At 51.2% G+C, this 19,436-nt stretch overlaps 1 protein-coding gene across 11 annotated transcripts in view; it reads right to left on the bottom strand.

Moving 5' to 3' along the window:
• Positions 1-2,438: 2,438 nt before the first annotated feature.
• The window catches only part of Fnbp1 (formin binding protein 1), a 114,268-nt gene continuing 97,270 nt past the window's right edge, over positions 2,439-19,436 (bottom strand). For 5 of the 11 annotated variants that reach the window (XM_032902826.1, XM_032902819.1, XM_032902820.1 and 2 more), the window contains 5 exons: positions 16,470-16,579; positions 12,592-12,724; positions 11,959-12,080; positions 11,557-11,696; positions 8,868-9,433 (listed from right to left, as the gene is read on the bottom strand). In XM_032902826.1, coding sequence (XP_032758717.1) covers positions 9,255-9,433; positions 11,557-11,696; positions 11,959-12,080; positions 12,592-12,724; positions 16,470-16,579 — 684 coding nt within the window. In that variant the 3' untranslated portion in view covers positions 8,868-9,254. Of the gene's footprint in view, positions 5,113-8,867; positions 9,434-11,556; positions 11,697-11,958; positions 12,081-12,591; positions 12,725-16,469; positions 16,580-19,436 lie in introns of those variants that run through there. The other 6 variants (XM_032902816.1, XM_032902821.1, XM_032902823.1 and 3 more) reach the window with 3 other exon arrangements.

Below are 19,436 nucleotides of genomic sequence, written 5' to 3'. Positions count from 1 at the left end.
GCAGAGCTGATGGGCGGCTGTCATCTGGGGACACATGCAGGTCCTAATTGTCTGTGGTTCTGCCCACAAAGTTGCTTTCCCTTTCTGGGACACTGCGTCTAACAGGACACTGCAGGACTGGAAATACCTTCCTGCCTGCCTGGCTCTAAGGACAAAAGCACATGTGAGCCTTTTGTTTATATCATCTTGTAACCCTGAGATGTCCCCAGTTGATGTCACTAAAAACCAACTGGACAGAGACAGGTGTGTTTGAGTCAGGGCCTAATGGGTACCTGATGTGACTGGTGACACTGAGGAGCTACTGGGTGTTGGTTGGCTCCCTTCCCATGTTTGGACACCAGAGGGAAGGACTGCAGGGACTAGGGATGTGAGGACTCTTTGAGTGATGGGCAGAACCAGAAGCCATCGACCCCTTCAAGCTTAGTCTGCCTTTTAATTGTTTGCTGAAACAGGGTTCTGCTATGTAGCTTAGGCTAGCCTGGGCATGTGGGGCTTTGTGTAGGCCAGCAGCCCCTCCTATCACAGTGGAGGGTTATAGCTGAGCCCCATCATGCCCAGAGGCCACATTCACTGTCCAGCCACCACCTACTTTCTCAGGACATAGAGTGCCCACGTTTGATAGCAGCAATCTGTGAGTCCCTTTCTTTTGAATTCACTTTTTTTTTGGGAGTGTCAGGGTGGGGAATGCAGCTGTACATGTGAAGGTCAGAAGAGAACCTTCCAGAGTCGGTCATCACCAGGGATAGAATCAGGGACAGCCCAGGTTACCAGGCACAGCCACAGACTTTGCCCTCCCTATCCCCTGAGCCATTCTGCTGCCCAGCAGTTAAGAGTGTGATGTGGGGCCTGCCCTGTGGGTGACACAATTTTACTGCAAGCAAGCATGAGGCTCTGATACGGGAGGAGGTAAGAGGAGATGGGGGATTCTCTTAGGCCTCCTCCATAGTCACTGGTTAGGGATGCTACTCCACTTCTGCTTTCTTCCGCTAGGGGTCGACATTTCCCTCAGCAATGCGCCTGGAGCCTGGGTGTGGCCAGGGCAAGCTAGGTGCTGTGGGTGCCTGGGCCAGCTGGTATTTCCAGAATGCTGGAGAAACCCAGCCCATGGGCATGTGGCTGCTCTGATCTCGTGAATTAAGAATGTCTCTGCAACCCCAGCACCAGGAGAGGAACTACAGCCGACCTCCTGGTTTGGAGCCATGTTGCCTGCTTTGTCAGAGTGTCAAAGCCAAAGAGACACCTGGCTTAGATCCAGATTCCTTTCTGAAGGAACAACCAAGTCCTCAAAGAACACTCTGGAAATGGCTTTCCAAAATTAATCCTTTACTAGCAACAGTCACCTGGTGCCCTCCAACACACTGTCCCTGTGGAGAATGGTAATTTATTTATTAGCCCAGACCAGCCTTGAACTGGCACTGGCCCTCCTGTGTCCACCTCCTGAGTGGCCAGCTAGGGGACCTTGCTCTCCAACAACAGGCAAGCCAGTGGGTACCAGGCATGTGCCACCCACCCGTTAAGACAGGTCTTACTTTGTAGTCCTAGCTGATCTCAAACTCACCATGTAATCACGCTGTCCTGGCACTCACAGAGATCCTCCTGTCTCTGCCTTCCGAGTGCTGGAATTAAGGGCGTGTGCCAACACTCCAGGCCTGCATGTGGTCCTTTAGAGCCAAAGGGCTTACAGACCTAGCCTAGTCATTGGGAAGAAAAGCATAAGCCGACCATGACCACGTCCTCCCACTGCCTAAACTCCCACACATACCAGCATCCCTGAGCCCAGAGGCCCACCAGCTGGAGGAAGCACAAGAGAGAAAATCCTCACTTACCAAGGAGCCACCCCCGATGAGCAATCTCCCCCCACGAGCTAGCCATTCTTGGACACAATGTGTCACTGTGATAGGACTTGGAAGTAACATAGATAAGGAGGTCCCTAGCCTGTCCCTGAGTACAATGACTCCTCTTGAGTTTACAGTGACAGAGAAGACCAGAGATCAGGTCAGCCATCACTCCTGGCAGCTTCTGTGGCTAGAATCCCTCCCTCTCGCGTGCGTGCGTGTGCGCATGTGCCCTTTTTTTGGGTGTGTTCATTAACTTACATGTATAGGAGACCAGGTCGGTATCACTGGGTATTACCCTCTGTAACTAACTTAAGTTGTTTGAGGCAGGTCCGGGTGTGTAACCCTGGGTGTCCTGGAACTCAATATGTAAACCAGGCTGGCCTTGAGCTCACAGAACACCTGCTTCTGCCTCTTGGGAGCTGGGATTAAAGGCGGTGTGTGCCTCTGAATTTTGGAGCCACCACTGGGTGGCTGGGATTTTCCTGCTTTTGTGGCCTCCTTTAGTGTTGAGGGTGCAGGCACTCACTTGCTGTGCTCGGGTTTTACCCACTAGGCCACCTCCCCAGGCCAAGTCAGTTCTTCATACACCAGAGAGCCATGTACACTAGAAGTTATACTTTATTTAACATCGACAGGACTAACATTTAATTACAAGGGTAAGAGAGCTTTCTACCGAAAGCTCTTTGTTTGGTTTTAATTCCACCTCCAGAGACACAGGCAAGTCCAAGACCTGACAGCTGTGAGGGCCTTTCCAACAGTGCCACGCCCTCAAGGCTTAGAACTAGCGCTCTCTCTCTCTCTCTCTCTCTCTCTCTCTCTCTCACTCTCTCACACACACACACACACACACACACACACACACACACACGCACAGGCATGACTTAAAAGGTGCTTGATGTCAGGCTAAAAGAGAAGTCGGGGCCATTATTAGAGACACTCCATATGTTATATGTACAGACACAAAAATTAAAAAAAAATCACAAAACTGCAGTTTCTGGAAAAATACCGGCAGGAACGGAACTTTTGTTTTTTTAACTTCGTGTGGACATTCTACTTTAACTACAGGTGTCACCAGAAGGCTTTAGCGGCCTCCCCCTGTGTTACTTGGGCTGCTCCCACTGGCTGAGTACTGCTCAGCCCAGAGGGAGGAGCCACTGCGGCTTCACATCCTGCATAGGAAAAAAAAAAGCAGTAAATGTCAAGTTCCTTTTATTTCTCGTCTCTAAGTCATTTGCAGGGCAGGTTCTTTTACAGTGAGTCATTCTTGTATCAGCACACTAGCAGCTAGGAGTGACAGGCAGTGGGTCCTGGGGACAGGGAGTGTAGAGCTTCTGGGGAAATCCTGCATTCCCTTCCCCCCACAGCCGGTACAATTCCACAGGGTTTCCACGGCAGACCATCTCGCTCAGAGAACGGCCTGAAGACGCTCACCCTCCATCCTTTCTGGATGCAGGTGGTACAGGAAGTTAAAAAAGAAGTGAGGGGATGCGGGGAGACAGGCACAGGCTTTAACAGTCATTCGAGGAAGATTGGCAGCTTCTCCATGTTACCTTTGTGGCAAGAGCCTTTCTCCGTCCTTCATGCACTAATGAGATCTGTGAACAGACCGGTAAAAACCACTGTGGCTCCTCATGGAGGGGACAGTGGTCGGCCCAACTTGGTGGAAATCACAGGTTCTGGAGATAGATGGCCAGTAACCTGGTGGAGTAACTGTGTCAGAGCTGAGACAATCTTCACTCTTAGGCACCAGGCTTCCATACCGTCCCTAGGTCTTCCTCATGTGAGTCCTGAACAGCCTCGCAGGGGCCCCAGAGGGCAGTGTGTTGGACCCAGGGCTAGGCCTTCCTTGGGAGAAGGCAGGGTGAAGAATGCCTCAAAGCTAATCCTTGCTTGCTCTTGAAACCCAAAGTCAGGCCCTTGTCGGCTGCTCCCCACTGTGGTACTCTCCCTGTCCTCTGCTGTGAGGTTGACAGTGCTGTTCTGCAGGGTGGTACACCAGTGCCACAAGAGGAGAATGTCTGCATTTCCACAAAGCACAGGCCCGACCCTGAGAACCTGCCTCTTTGTCCCTATCTCTGGTTTTGTAAGACTCCCATGTCTTTGATCCTCTGACGATGTTAGCTAAGCTACCAACTGCCCGGAGGAAGATGCCAATCTCCTCAAGTTCAAGCTTGTGGGGTGCCCTTCACGGGGGCTTGTGGCCAAGCCTTGAGTGCTTTTGTACTGGGAAAGGAGAGAAAGCGCGGCTCTAAGGTTCGAAGGACCACCTCGGTTCTCCCCCAAAAGCTCTACCATTCTAGGAGGGAAACAGCTTCAAAAGCAAGCTCCGTCCATTCTCCGGGGCTTCGGGAGAATAGGATCCAATGCAGAAGCAGTGTTCAGAGCCATCAGAGGGACCACAGGAGGCACAAGGTCTTTGGTGGGAACATAGGACAGTCCTCGAATGCTACCTACGGGACTTGGCAGGCCCGCCTTACAGTAATGAGCTAGAGCGGGTGTGAGGCCCTCCATCACAGGGTACCAAGAACAGGCAGACAATGCTCATAGAAGGTAGACACAGACAAGACAGCGGGGTTGGCCCACAAGTTGGATTTGGGACTTCGATACGGACCTTCTTGGGCCAGGTAGATGATTTAGAACTAGAGTGGGAGTGGATGTGGGTTGGGCGCCCCAGTCCTACCATAGATCCCCTAGGATGGAGTATGGAAGGTAACAGTGCTGGATGATGGGGAGGACCCGAGGCAGCAGCCTCTGGAGAGAAGGACGCATTTGACAATGAGTCCCGAGAGACACATAGATGACAGGTGGGCGCTCAGTCCACCTGATGCACCACCGGCCCCCCCTTGTCAGGATTCTGTTAGTCACCAGGAAACCAGTGGTGACGGTTGACAAAGGCACAGTGTGAGATGTGCAAGGAGTGGCTGGGTGGTGAGCAGGTGGACTGGGAGCCCAGAAGGAGCGGGGACACAGGGCACAAGTCCAGCTGCCTTGGTGGCCTGTGTGGGAAGGGAGCAGAGTGAAGCACACAGCCCCCGTGGGAGGCTTTGGAAGAGAAACACCCGTGCCATACAGTAGGCAGAGGGAATAATGGCAGAGCCACGGGAGCATGCTGTGAAGGAGAGGGGGAGGCGGGGACCCAACTCGCAGGTGGGTTTGAGGATGCCCAGCCAGCCTGAGTGTCGCTGGAGGCCTGTGGGGACAATTGGGCTGGACGACGGTGGCTCCTGGGAGGCTCCGGGGGGGGACTCTGGCCATGTGCACCGCCATTAGGAACCTACGGCACAAAAAGAAAGAAAAGCCCTGAGTTAGAGAAAGCGGCAGGTGAGAGGCAGGCGGTTTGCCTGTGCTGGCAAAGCGCTTGCCTGGTGGAGAAGGGAGGGGTTTGGGTAACTGGTTACCACAGTGGCTCTGCCGTGGGGAGCTTTCCATACTTTCACCTTCTGTTTGGAGACAGGCTCTCATGTAGCCTCGGGTGACCTCAAACTCTATACGTAGCTGAAGATGAATTTTAAGTCGTGATACTCCTGTTTCTACCTCCCACGCTGACATGACAGGCCTGGCTTTTTATTTCCCACGTTTACCTGGCCCCATTTCTGGACCAAAAACGATTAATGATGTTGTCACTTGCTCATCCTCGTCACAAATTGAACCGGGATTTTTTTTTTTTTTTTTTGGTCCAGGATGGTGTGAGGAAGTTAAAGGGCAAATTCTCTCACCATTGCAACTACAGGTGAGAGGGGAACTTAAGGCTGCCCCGGGCCACATTAAACACGAAAGCTCTCCACTGCCAGAGACGAGGCAAGATGCAAGAAAAGCAGATGCCCCAAGCCCTCAGGACAGGAGGGGTAAGAACAGGGAGGCGGAATTATTTGGGAGTGGGGGGAGCGGGGAAGAGCATTTGGCTTGAGAAGTCCTCAGAAAGAGTTACACTTATTGCAGAGAATGCTCTCGAAAAAGAGAAAAATCACTTAAAATACACAGCACTGAGAAAAATAATAATATTTATTAGAGAGGCAGATACGAGGGCGCAACCGGAAGGCGACAGAGAGATTCTTTTCCTCAGGATAAGAAGAGAAAGGTGCAATCGTGATGCTATATTCAAACGACTTACTCAGAGCCCAGGGGTTTACAATAAAGTCAAGTACGCAGCAGCCGGCCGGGGACCTAGCTACAGTGCAAGCGTCCAGGGGCCTCCCCAGCAGTTATAAAAACAAAAAGGTGGTTAGGCAGAAGAACAACAAATAAAACCAGACAGGCAAAGACTACAACAACAGTGTGCAAGGCATATCCTTCTAGCTTCCACACGGCAATATATACAAATGTACCCTGCGGCGCAGGATCACGGCCACAGCCAACAGGAAGTGACGTCAGAAGCCACCGGACTGCAAAGGGTCGAAGGAGTCTAAGGATTTTGGCAATAGTTAAGTACATCATTGATTCCAGAAAGAAAGAGAAAGTGCGCCCTTGCGTTGTTTTTTTTTAAAAATCTGAGAAGTGCTCTGAGTTTCTGGGAGTCAGGGGAGTCAGGGAACAGCAGCTGGGCCCAGGGTTGGAGGCAGGGGAACAGGGTCTGAAGAGGCTGGGTGCTGCTAACCTCAGAGATGCTTCTCAGGCAGCTCAGCTCTCTCCCTCCCTATCTGTCTGTCTGTCTGTCTATCATCCATCATCCATCTATCTATCTATCTATCTATCTATCCATCTATCTATCTATCTATCTTCTGTCGTTTTGAGACAAGATGTTGCTCTGTAGCCCTAGCTGGCCTGGAATTCGCTTTGCAGACCAGGCTGGCCTTGAACTGACAGAGATCTGGGTCCCAAGTGCTTGGATTACAAGCATAGACTACGACACCCAACTGTCCGGTTTTTACTTTTTACACTGATTTGCCTGCGCTTCGTGTGGGTGTGCACATGTGCCAGGTACACGGAGGTCAGAAGTCAACTTCTGGGACACAGATCAATTTTGGGGAGTTGGTCTTTTCCTTCAACCATGTGAGTCGCAGGGAGAGCACTCACATTCATCAGGCTTGGGGACAAATGTCTGCACCTACCAAGCCACCTTCCCCTGACCACACCTCCAATATCCCCTATTAAACAGTAAACTATTGGAAGAAATTTCTATGCTCACCACTGAGGAGACAGAAACTGCAAAGTATCATTCAGTTCAGTTGGGCTCATTCATCTGTGGGGACCCTAAGGAGTCACCTTAATGGCACACATTTAAACAAGGACCTGCACAAACCCGAGGGAACCCACTCCGCTTCACCCAGCAGGCCGTTCACCAGTTCGCTGCTGGACCTCTCTTTGAGACTTTTTAAGACAGGGTCTATCTTACGTAGTTTTAGTTGTCCAGGAACTCGCTGTGTACACTAGACGGATCTTGAACGCACAGAGCTCTGCCTGCCTCTGCACACGGGATGGAGTGCCGCATGCACTCCTTTAATCCCAGCACTTGAGGAGGCAGAGGTAGGTGGAGCTCTGGAGTTTCAGTCCAGCCTGGTCTACAGAGTGAGTTCAGGCTATCCGGGACAGCCAGGGCTACACAGAGAAACCCTGTCTAGAAAAACCAAAAAGAACAAGGTAGAAGAATAAGAGAAGTAAAGTGGGGGGAGAACAGGAAGAGGAGGAGGAGGAGGAAGAAGAGGAGGAGGGGGAAGAGGAGGAAGAGAAGGAGGAGGAGATTGAAGCTGAGAAGTGAGTTCTGGATAAAGAACTCTGCCTTTCATATTCCTAGTCTTTCTAGCCTCCTGGCCACATGCACAGTTTGTCCTTCCTCGCCCCACTCAGAGGGCTATTTGGGGGTTCAGGGTACCTGCAGGGAGAATTGAAATTCTGCTCCTGAAGGAGCCCTATAACAGCTGACTTTAAAAGCACAGTGACAGCGAAAGTTATTCAAAGGAAATGTGAGCTAGAAAACCGATGTGCACTAAACAGACCAGGCTGGGTCAGCTTGCTATTCAGGAGTCTGCACTGGACCGTGAGGTGTGGCTGCTGGAGCTTCGTGAAGGGTATGGGGACCTCTTTGTGCCACTTTTCTAACTGCCAAGAGCCAATCACTGCTACAAAATATCATCGTGGTCTCAGCCATCACAAGGCTGAGGCAGGGGAATCATGAGTTCAAGGCTAGCTTGGGTTACACTGCCTCAAAAAAAAAAAAAAATCCCAGCACTGAGGCAAAAACAGGTGGTCTCTGAGTTCAAGGACAGCCTGGTCTACAGAGGGAATTCCAGGACAGCCAGGGCTACACAGAGAAGCCCTGTCTCAAAAAAAACAAAACAAGACAAAATAAAAATAAAAAAAGGAAAGGCCCGATGTGAGTGGATGTTTCCTCATTTCTACTGATTTAGAGTTGGTTCTTGACGGCCTTGAGGTGGGCTGTCATGATGGGCCCCATTCAGTCCTGGGTGTGGCAGATGCCTATGCACATGCCCAGTGTCACTCCCCCACCCCACATCAGAACTGACTTAAAAATGCAAATTCCCACATGGCCCACATTCCTTTTAAACACTAAGACCCTTTACTTCACTCTGGCCGTAGTTAGGCAGCTCAAATGTGCCAGGAATCCCAAAGCATCTGGGAAATTCTAACTTGGGGTCTCATAGGTGTCAAAGATTAAAAAAAAGAAAAACTCTTCCACTTAAAGGGGGACGTGTTGAGTTCATTGCTTACAAGGGATGATGCACCAGGCTCTGTCCGCAGCAAAGCCGTTCGCTCCTCTGGCCACAAACAGGAATGGAAACAAGTCTGAGGAAAAGCGTGCCCGCAGGGGCATTGGGGCGCCAGCTGCTGCACAAGCTTGCCTCCAAAGCTTGACGAGACTCTACCACTGGCCCGGCCCCTCAGATAGAGCCGGAAGATGAATGTCAAGTCAAAACTAGTCCCTCAAGGAGCACGCCTTCCTGGACCCCTTTTGGTTGTTTGGGACACCCAGACGATAAACGGATAACACTGGGAAACTGAGCTGTGATTTTTGGGGTACTAGGCGTGGGCGCCGAGAAAACGTTACAGGCTTAACTCAAGGGCAGGGAGATGTTACTTCCATCGATAAAGGAACTTTTATTACCCCGAAGCCCAGGCCAGCCTGAAACTCACTTGGATGATCTTGACTTGGCCTTCCTGAGTGCTGGGATTATAGGCACAGAGCCACCACCATACATTTTAAAAAAGAAAAAAATCTACACATTTTGTTGAATGGAATGGAAACGCTGATCAGATCTCAAACGACACAGTTGTAAGCTGGCCGGTGGCAGTTCTGAACACAACCAAGTTGGACAAGCGAACTCAGGCACAAGACGCCCCCAGTTCCCGAGTGTCTGAGTCGCCTGGTCTCTGCTGACCTCTTGAAGGCCTGTGACAGCCACAGTGGTGGGGAGAGACAACTCCAATGCTTTTCAAGGTTTTTGTTTTGTTTTAAGTGGATTAAATATAAGTCTTAGCACCTTTGGCGTTTTTGTCTAAATAGACTTCGACGTAGGAAGTGGGGACGTAACCCTCCTCGTCTTCGTTTCTGCGGATGCGTGTCCACCCATCGCCTTTGTCCTCCTCAATCACGCTCAGCGTTTCTCCTTCAACTACCGAAATGGTGCCTTCGTTCTGACCTGGAGGGGTAAAGAGAGGTGTGAGGTCTCTAGGGCAGCGTGGGAGTGGGGGGCCCTGGAAATGGTGCATATAGAGTTGAGTGAGATCTATGCACAGAATGTCCCCCTCAGTCCTCTGATGCATGTTGGGTCCTCTGCTCTAAGTGCTTTCTTCCGCATGCACATCTCTAGGTTCCTCCTACTGTCTGTGATCCCTTCCTCAGGCCCTCCGAGGGACACCCCTCTCCTTCCCACCCTCCACTCCCCCACCTCGAAAGCATTGGGGAACCTGCTCCTCTAAGCCACTCCCCTCAGGGGTTCTCCTGGGCCAGGGGGCAGGGGCAAGTGTCCTCCCTCAGCTTCCATAGTACCCTCATCGCTTTCCTTTCCTGGCATTTTCTGAAGTCAAGGTTCTTTCCCCGTTCTCCTTTGATGTTGCCTAGCAGCCTATGAGACCCAGGGTCACTGGGACACTGCTCCTTCCCTATGGCATCTCAAGAACCTAAGGATGAGCCATCGGGCTAGCCTTGGCTCTCCTCTACCTTTTGCTCAGCTCTTTTAACACAGTATGGCTGTGTCCTCTTTTTAGCCAAGGCTCTCTAAGACCATTTAAAAGCCAGCCACACCTATGGGCCGGTTTGGGGAGCGTTTGATGGTTAGTTCTGTCAGCAACTTAAAACCTCCTGGGAAGGGGTCAGTAAGGAATTATCTACAGCAAGCTGGCCTATAGGTATGTCTGCGTCTGTCAGGAGACTGTTTTTGTTGTTGTTGTTGTTGTTTTGTTTCTCTGTGTAGCTCTGGCTGTCCTGGAGCTCTCTCTGCACACTAGGGCTGTCTCTGCCTCCTGTGTGCTGGGATGGAAGGCATGTGCCACCGCCCTGTGGCTGGTGAGAAGCTGTCTTAATCGCTGCAATCGATGCTCAAATCCCTGCTTTAAGTCTCAGCTGTGTAAGACTAGTACTGGCTTAGCACAGGCACGACCAATTCAAGTTTCTGCCTTAGCCCCCTGCTCCACGGACTGGGACCTAGCCTGTGAGCTAAGATTAACCCTTCCTCCCCTGACTTGCTTACTGTCAGGATATTTCATCCCAGTAGGGGCAAACGGTTTAAGGAACGGCCAGCAGGGCCAGGGATGTGCTTGTGTTGTGGGTAACCCAAAGCAAAGCTTCACTGATGGTGCTTCTGGTACAGCCTTTGTCACAGTGAACTCCCTTGGTCCAAAGGACTCACTCATCCTAGGGCCCATGCTTCCCTGAGTCCTCACCTCTTCTCTCACAGCATCTTCTCTTCCTCTCTGGACTGCAACTTGTCCAGGCGGAGGTGTGGAGCTAATGCTCCACCCGTTACCTGGCTGATCCCACGCAGGGGACAAGGTACACGTGGTGTTCTTTTTCTCACCCAGGTACTCCATTCCCACCCTGAGGGGTGTGTGTGTGTGTGTGTGTGTGTGTGTGTGTGTGTAGTGTAAGAGTATATAGTATGAGTATGTAGTGTAAGTGTATGTAGTGTGTAGTGTGTGTGTAATGTGTGAGTGTGTAATGTGTGTGTGAATATGTAGTGTGTGTGTGTAGTTTGTGTGTAGTGAGTATGTGTGTGTATATGTGTGAGTATGTAGTGTGTGAGCGTATAATGTGTGAATGTGCAGTGTTGTGTGAGTGTGCAGTGTGTGTAGTGTGTGAGTGTATAGTGTGTATAGTGTGTGTAGTGAGCGTGTAATGTGTGAATGTGCAGTGTTGTGTGAGTGTGCAGTGGCCAGAGGTTGCTGTCACAAGTCTTCCTTACTGATTTCCCACCGTGTTTATTAATTTAAATTTCTCTTTGCTGGAACTGGAGATCAGTTAAGAGTGCTGGCTGCTCTTGCGAAGGACCTGGGATTCAGTTCCCAGCACCCACGTGGTGGCTCACAACCATCTGTAAGTTCAGTTGCAGAGGACCTGACGCCCTCTTCTGTCTTCCACAGGCACCAGGCACCGACACGGTTCACAAACTCCCATGTAGGCAAAACTCTCATACGCACGAGATAATGAAACAACTACTTTCTACAATTTTATCACTATGTACGAGGGAGAACTGTGATCTTGGGACAGGCAGTAGCCTGGTCGGCCTGGGAAGGCAGGGGCCCTCCCCTGGGCAGCGAGCGGTACCTTCAAAGGTGTAGAGGGCCTTGCAGGTCCCGATGGCAGGAAGCGGCTCCTCATCGTCGAACTCGTCGTCGAAGTCCGTGGCCAGCACCTTGTGCTCGCTCTCCTGGCTTTGCTCTTCTGTGTAACTACCATCTGGGCTGCTCAAGAGAGGAAGACACAGAGCAACTATAGCGACCAACCTGGACCCTTCCTTGGTCCGCCCCACCACCGTGGAACGATGCTCGACCAGGCTGTGGGAGCTGACGCTGCCTCAGATCACCAGCCCAGACTGGATGGTTAACAGTGATGTGAGTCAGTGGAAACAGACTCTCGCCTTCTCTCTGTGAGGGATTCCAGAATTTAAAAGTACGCACAAAGCCGGACTGCCCCTCTGCCAGAGGCAGGGCCTCACAGGTACTGTACCTCTCCCGGTCCTGGGCGCAGTTAGTGACCGTCTGGTGTGTCTGGCCGTCGTACAGCCCACTCTGCCGGCGTGCCTGCTCACTCCGAGCTGGGAGTCTGCCTTCCACCTCAGCCAGCCAGGCCTGCGAGCAAAAGCCACAGAAGACTTAGACCTGGGCTGGCCTAGGGTAGATCATGAGCCGTCGGGCCTTAACTCAGAGCCGGAGCGTCACTTAAAGCTGACGCTGATGTCGCAGACCCTGCACTGGCTGGCTATACAGGTTGCTCACAGGCAACCATTTCCCTCTCCGGAGGGCTGGGGGAGGGGCAGGAAGGCCCCTTGACCAAATTCACCGATCACCTCACATGGCAGAAAGCAGGCACCACTGGGCCAAACTCTTGGGCAGCCATGCAATCACGGACACATTACTCCATACTTCCTTCTGGCTCAGTCCCGTGGCTGTGAGGTCACCCGGGGAAACCCCGCACCCCAGGACATGTCAGTTGGGTGGTTTTCCTCTCCTGGGACACAGCCCAGCACTCCCACAACACCTACCACTGAAAAGGTGGGGAGTGGGGGTGGGGGTGGGGGGTTCCCCCAGGGGCCTGCCCTGAGACACCCTTCCCCTTCCCGCTTCTTCCTGTTCTGCACACCTCGAACTTGTGAGCCTCCAGCCGCAGTTTTTCTATGTTCTGGGTGACTTCGGCGAGTTTGTGGTCCAAGCTGGCCGGGTCTCCCATCTGAGGGTTCTTTAGGTACACATCTTTCATTTTAGTGATGGCGTCTCTGAGAAAGGGGTAACAAGAACACGGGGGCTGAGGCTGGAGCCGACAGGGGGCTGTCTGTGACTGCAAGAAAAGACTACTGTCCTTTTGGGAAACCCCATTCCTGACATCACAGGCTCCACACCACCTCTTACTCGATTGCTTTGTAAAAGGAAAAGGAGCTGTTAAAACCCATCGCCCTGCTTGCTTGGTGACATACACTGGTCTCAGCACCCAAGTGGTCAGGGCGGGAGGCTAGCCTGGGCTACAGAGTCAGACCATCCCTTCTCTTCAGATGAATCTCTTCAAAGGTTCGTCGGTTTTAGTGTGTGTGTGTGTGTGTGTGTGTGTGTGTGTGTGTGTGTGTGTGTGTGCAGGTGACATGCCTGTGTGAATACAAAGGCCACCAGACAGTCCTGTGCCTGCTTCCCTCTTCCCCCATTCCTGTGAGGCAAGGCCTGGAGATTCTGCTGACTCTGCCCAGCTCGGAGCTTGGGTTAGAGGTGTTTGTGGGATGTCGGGCTTGTTTTGAGTGCTTGTGTCTGAACTTGGAGCCTGATTACATAGCAGGGGCTCAGAACTGCATGCAGAGCCATCTCTCCAGCCGGGCCAGTTGTTTGGAGTCAGGATCTCTTTCCAGCCATGGGGTTGCGGACCCTCCCTGGGGATCGGAACCTGGTTCTTCACGCTTGAGTAGGGAGCACTTTCCCCACTGATCTATCTCCCCAAGCTAGAATTTTACTGAAGTCTTTGAGGAAGCAGATTTTTGTGTCCGTAGAGCCAGTCTTGAATTGTATGATTTATTTTTATTTAATTTATTTTTATTTTTTTGAGACAGGGTTTCTCTGTGTAGCCCTGGCTGTCCTGGAACTCATTCTGTAGACCAGGCTGACCTCCAACTCAGAGATCCACCTGCCTCTGCCTTCAAGTACTGGGAGTAAAGGCGTACGCGCTCAGCACCAGTATGTTTTTCAATATGATTTAGATGCTGCCTTCAGAGCTGGAGAAATGGCTCAGAAGTTAAGAGCACAGGCTGCTTTCTCAGAGGATCTGAGTTCGATTCCCAGGTCCACAGCAAGTAGCTCACAATTGTCTGTAACTCCAGCACCAGGGGGAGCCAACATCTCTGACCTTTGCAGACACCTGTATTCACATGCCATTCCCACGCACACAGACGCTCTTAAGATTAATAAAACATCGTTTTTAGAAAGGATGCAGTCTTTACTATTCTCTTCTCTTTTTATTCTTTTTTTTTAAAAATTATTTTTAGCATGTGTGGAGGGTGTCTGTGTGCAGGAATGTAAGTGACCAATGAGGTTGGAGGCATCAGACCCTCTTGGAGATGGAGTTACTGAGCTGTAAGTCAGCTGGTGTCGGTGCTGGGAACAGAACTCAGATCCCTTGGCAGAGGGATACATACTCTTAAGCACAGATTGCCCCACCCCCTTTTCCCTGGTTTTCTTTTTTTTTCCTTTTTTTTTTTTTTTTCCCGGCTGGGGCCCGACCCCGGGGCCTTCTGCTTGCTAGGCAAGCGCTCTACCACTGAGCTAAATCCCCAACCCTTTTTTTCTTTTTTTGAGAATGAGGTCACACTCTGTAACTCCGGCTGGCCTCCTCCTCTCACTTCCCCATGGCTCCTCTCTTCCATCTGTGATGGCCTTAACCTGCTGTCCCTTCCCTAGTTTCATGAGAAGGTGTCTCAGTGATCTCACTTTGTTTTTTGCTTTCTGAACTTAAATTTGTGAGCCTGCTTTGTTTGTATATGCAGCGCCTACACGCAGTACTCACAAATACCACGAGAGGGCGCCGGATCCCATGGAACTGCAGTTACAGAAAGGCGTGAGCCACCGTGGGTGCTGGGAACTGAACTGGAACTGAACTCTGGTGCAGGACACTACATTGATACACGAGATTGAAATGTTCTATGTGTACTGTGGTTCAGTAGAGCAACTGCCTAAGAGGCAACAAGGAAGCCCAGCACAGCATACAAACAAAACCAAACCCCCCAGTCCCAAAGAGATGGTGACTCTTTTCTCCCTTTTATGACAACATTAAAATAAACAAATAAAAACTCCTTTTAACGCTTGAGAAAAAACTCCCAAGACTCCCTGTACCCAAGGCAGAGCCGCAGGCAGGCTCCTAGCCTGCTAGTGACCAGAGCAGACCAGCTGCCGTTTGTTTCCCTGACCCTTAAACCACTCAGAGAAAGACAAGACACACAGGGCTCACACCGGTAATCCCAGCCGTTGGGTGGCTGCAGCAGGAGGATGGCTACTCTGAGTTGAGGCCAGCACAGGCAATTTAATGACTTCAGGGTAAGACTTTCAAAAAGCTAACAAACAAACAAGCAACCCCCCAAACAGCAAAGGTGTTGGGTGCTTGTGCCTGCAGTCTCAGACAGCAGGAGGTGGATAGGCAGGAATCTGAGTTTGAGGTCAACCTGGTCTGCAAAAAACTGACAGACAGAAGGACGAAGAGGAGGAGGAGGAGGAGGAGGGGGGAGAAAAGGAAGAGGAAGAGGAGGAACAAAGAAGAGAAAGGAGAAGACGACAGGGGAGGGGAAAAGGGTGGAAGAGGAGGGAGACCTGAGAATCTGAAGGAAGATTAATATTTAATTATCCTCAACTAAAAAGACAAACAGATTTTAGACTCAAAGGCAGGATGTTGGGGGGAGAGAGAGAGGAGAGAGAGAGAGAGAGAGGGAGGAAGGAGATAATCATGCTATTTTCCACCCTTTATACAAAAACAAAAAGCAAAAACCACTGTGACCCCCGAGAGGAAACCCCTAAGACTGCTCCTATAAGGGCAATGTGGCCGGTGCCAACAAGAACATCACGAGGGGGGTTGGGGATTTAGCTCAGCGGTAGAGCGCTTGCCTAGTGAGCGCAAGGCCCTGGGTTCGGTCCCCAGCTCCGGAAAAAAAAGAAAAAAAAAAAAAAAAAAAAAAAAAAAAAAAAAAAAAAGAACATCACGAGGGCCCTGACAGAGGAGAGAATCCCTCACCCTTGAGGTGGACCCCATCGCTGAGACTGTCAGGACCGAGACCCAAGACACCGATGATGTCCTGACCGACCAGCAGCAGCTAATACGGGAAGGCAAGCCGTGGGAAAGGGCTGCCTGCTGTACGACCTCAAGAAATTCCTACCCTGCACGTGGTGCTGCGCCTGTGTCATGGCGTGATCCAACTGTCCCTTTGCCAGCGTGCCCAGAAATACAACAGAGACAACATGATGCTGGGCATCCCGAAGTACAACCGTGCCAACCTCAGCACCTCAAGGCTGAGGGAGGCTCAGGTGGCCTCTCCAGCCCGTGACCCTGGGACCCCAATGTCTTCCTCCCATTGACTGGAAAAGCAAACAATACCCAATACCTTCACTCAGGACAAGAGACCTATGACGGCTAGCCATGTGCATTTTGTTTCTCGCACTCAAAATACAACCTCTGCAGAGAAACCCAGCACCCGGCTAGAAACAAACAGAAACACCACCTGCCCAAACCACGCCGTTCTATCTGTTTTACGGTGGAGAAACGGCTCAGCAGGTAAGAGCGTGTACCACTTTATCACAAGGACTGGAGTTTGGTTCCCAACTTGAGGGTAACTCCAACGCCAAGAGATCTGAGGCCCCCTTCTGGCTTTTGTAGGTACTGCATGCACGCATGTACACACGTACACACACACTCACGCAGGCACGCACGTCACAATTTTCAGATTTCCCCTTTCCAGTCTGGGTTTGGGTTCTCTGGCGGGGCACACCGACCCGTCCTACCTCTGGTCGGTCTCCTTTTGGATCTCTTTATTGAGATCGTCCACTTTCTGTTGTAGTTTTTTCCTTCTCTGCTCAGGCGGGAAGTTGCTGAAGTCTTCCGGGGTGACACCCTGCAGACACAAACATAAGTGAGACTCCAGAAAGCCTTGAGATGCTCCTGGGCAGGAGGGGGCAGACCAAGCCTGCAGACCCGCAGAGCCAGCTATGCTTCCTCGCTGCACCGGCTGAGATGCAAAACTGAACCATATGCAGACCTGGGGCGGAAGTCCCACAAACCACCGAGGGGCGCGTCCCGTGCAAGGGCCAGAGCACCACAGGGAAGGCCAGGCGCAACCACACCGCAGGAGGAGAAATGAAAGAAATGGGACTGACCCGGAAGGGGACCCGTAGATGTTTAGAGACTGGTGTGTTTGCATTCTCTGACCATTCCCACCCAGTACAGAAGCGTAGGAAGTGGTGCTTCAGTAATGTCATCCGGTCCCTGTCAGTAATGTGCCTAAGTTTCTGCTCTTCCCTGAGTTGAAGCATTCCTAATGGTCTCTCCTCTCACTGCTGGGGCATTCGGGGCGCGGTCCTGCCCCTGTGAAGCGACAGACAGGCTATCACTTTCCATTGTGGATGTGAGCAAAAAGTACATTTAGAAAGATCCCCGGGGGTTGGGGATTTAGCTCAGTGGTAGAGCGCTTGCCTAGCAAGCACAAGGCCCTGAGTTTGGTCCCCAGCTCCGAAAAAAAGAAAAAAAAAAAAGATCCCCTTCTGTTGTGACTCCAGTGTGATTTGTTCCTTACTGTCTCTGGGGCTCCAGAATTACTTCCCATGGTGCACAAAGCCACGCTCCCTGCTTCTACCGTCAGAGCGTGTGGTGACACACCCTGACCCCTTTCCTGCAGGGTTGAATCTGGGGCCTATGTGTCCTAGGCAAGCATTTTACTTTCCAGGCGATGGTCTCAAACTCACAGCAATCCCCCTGCCTTAGTGTTTCAGGTACTGAAATTATGAGTGTGAACCGCCACATCTAGTTCCTGATTCCCACTCCCCAATTTTAAAAGATTTTATTTTAAAATTGTGTGTGTCTCTGTGTGTGTGTGTGTTTGTGTGTGTGTGTGTGCGCGCGCGCGCGTGCGCATGTGCGCGCGCACCTGTGGGATCAGTGCTCATAGAGACCAGAAGAGGGCGTTAGATCCACTGGGATGAATTACTGGTGGTCATGAGCTACAAGATGTAATGGAACGGGGTCCTCCACACTCTCCTAACTACTGAGCCATCTCTCCAGCCCTGGCCCAAGTACCTGCTGTTTGAAGCGGCCCTTCAGACTGAGGCTCCTGGGCGCCCGGGTTGCAGGCGTGAGTCCCCACACCTGGCCAGGACTCCCTTTTAAGATCCCAGCTCACTCTTGCCTCTTTGCTTTTAGTCGATCTCAGGAGCTGGTCCTCCTCCAAGGACCGCCTCCTTGGCTTCACTGCAGCAAGAGTTTTCCTTAAGCAGGCCGGTTTTTTTTTTTTTTTTTTTTTTTTTTTTTTTTTATAAAAGAATGAAATGTATTCAACGGACCCAGAGAAAGCCAGGAAATTTACAAGAAGAGATTTTACTTGAAAACCTCAATTCTTTTCAAACAAGAGGGAGACTGACTTGGGGGCGAGAAGAGAGGGGGCCCAGGGAATGTGATTCTGGAATCCGGCTGGATTTTCCAAGCCGCTTACTTGGGGGCTCGTGACAGAGCCTCCTAGGCTGGTTGTGAGAAGCTGTTGGACGGGAAGCGCATGAGTCAGCACATAGCCTGCCTCTTGGGCCAGGTGGCGATCAGAGCTCCATCTTGAGACGCCCTGGGTGCGTGTGATGGGTCTGTGAGCAGGAGGGGAAGAGGATGGGCAATGTTCCTGTCACCAAGCCAAGCACGGTCCTGAAGGCCAGCGGGAGCAGCGGCTCCCTCAGTTTGATGGCAGCTGAGGTGGCTTCCCTCTCCCATGCACGCTATTTGAAAACATCACTGTCTAGTTTTCTACTCATTCTAGTTAGGCATTGAGTGTGGGGGAAAATCTGTCTTTACAGTTTTTATTCATTCTACAATCTGTGGGCGTCAGCTCCACCTTTCAACCACATGGGTCTCCGAAATGATGGAACTCAAGGCCATCATCAGGTTTAGCAGCAAGCACCCCTGTCCCCCGTGAGCCATCTTGGTGACCCTGATACTTGTTTCCTAGATCGTGTGTGTGTGTGTCCTTATCTTTATTACTTTGCTTGAGACACGGTCTCTGGGTTGTCTCCCGACGTGGTGCTAGGCTTAAATACACCCCTGCCTGCTGCTGCGCTTTTAAATGGATTCTAGAAATTTAAGGTCTCAGGCTTGGGCTTATAAACATTTTCACCTCTGGGCTCATCTTTCCCAGCCCTGAGGTTTTTGTTTTGTGTTGTTTTTAGATCTCAGACGTAACAAAATTCAATGCAAGTCACGGAGCTGTGTCGGTGAGGTGATCTGGGCAGTGGCCAGGGAGCCCTCTAGAACTTTCTGTGATGGTGGGAACATTCAATTGTCTGGTCCAGCAATTGCAAGTGGCTGTTTCAGTGGTGACCTGAATGTACTTAGAACATGTTTGAGGCTTGGACGGCATCTGAATGGCTACAGAGACGCCTGGAAGGAACGCTCTGGGCTTGGTGGTTTGTGACTGGTCACAGGAGAGACAGCTCTAGTTACTTACGGCAACGAAATCATCACCTTCAATTGATAAAGGGCCCACTGAACCAACCAGCCGGGTCCCTCTCTGGCCACCTTGACTATTTCAATAGCGCCATCACTTAAAAACAAGTCACTGGGAAAGCCTCAAACCTCGGTTGCTATGGAGATTTAGGGCAGCAGCATCTCATATAAACTTCGGATCTATAAGAAAGGGCGTCTCGCCCAATTAGGCTTTTGAAGTTTATGTTTCCTCAAACAGAGCTCTGACAGGTGACTCACTCTGTGGAGAAGGG

This window comes from Rattus rattus, chromosome 5 (assembly GCF_011064425.1).
Source record: "Rattus rattus isolate New Zealand chromosome 5, Rrattus_CSIRO_v1, whole genome shotgun sequence".
NCBI lineage: Eukaryota > Metazoa > Chordata > Mammalia > Rodentia > Muridae > Rattus > Rattus rattus.
Note: the sequence above shows the minus strand (reverse complement) of the source record. Positions and strands in the feature narration are given on the sequence as shown.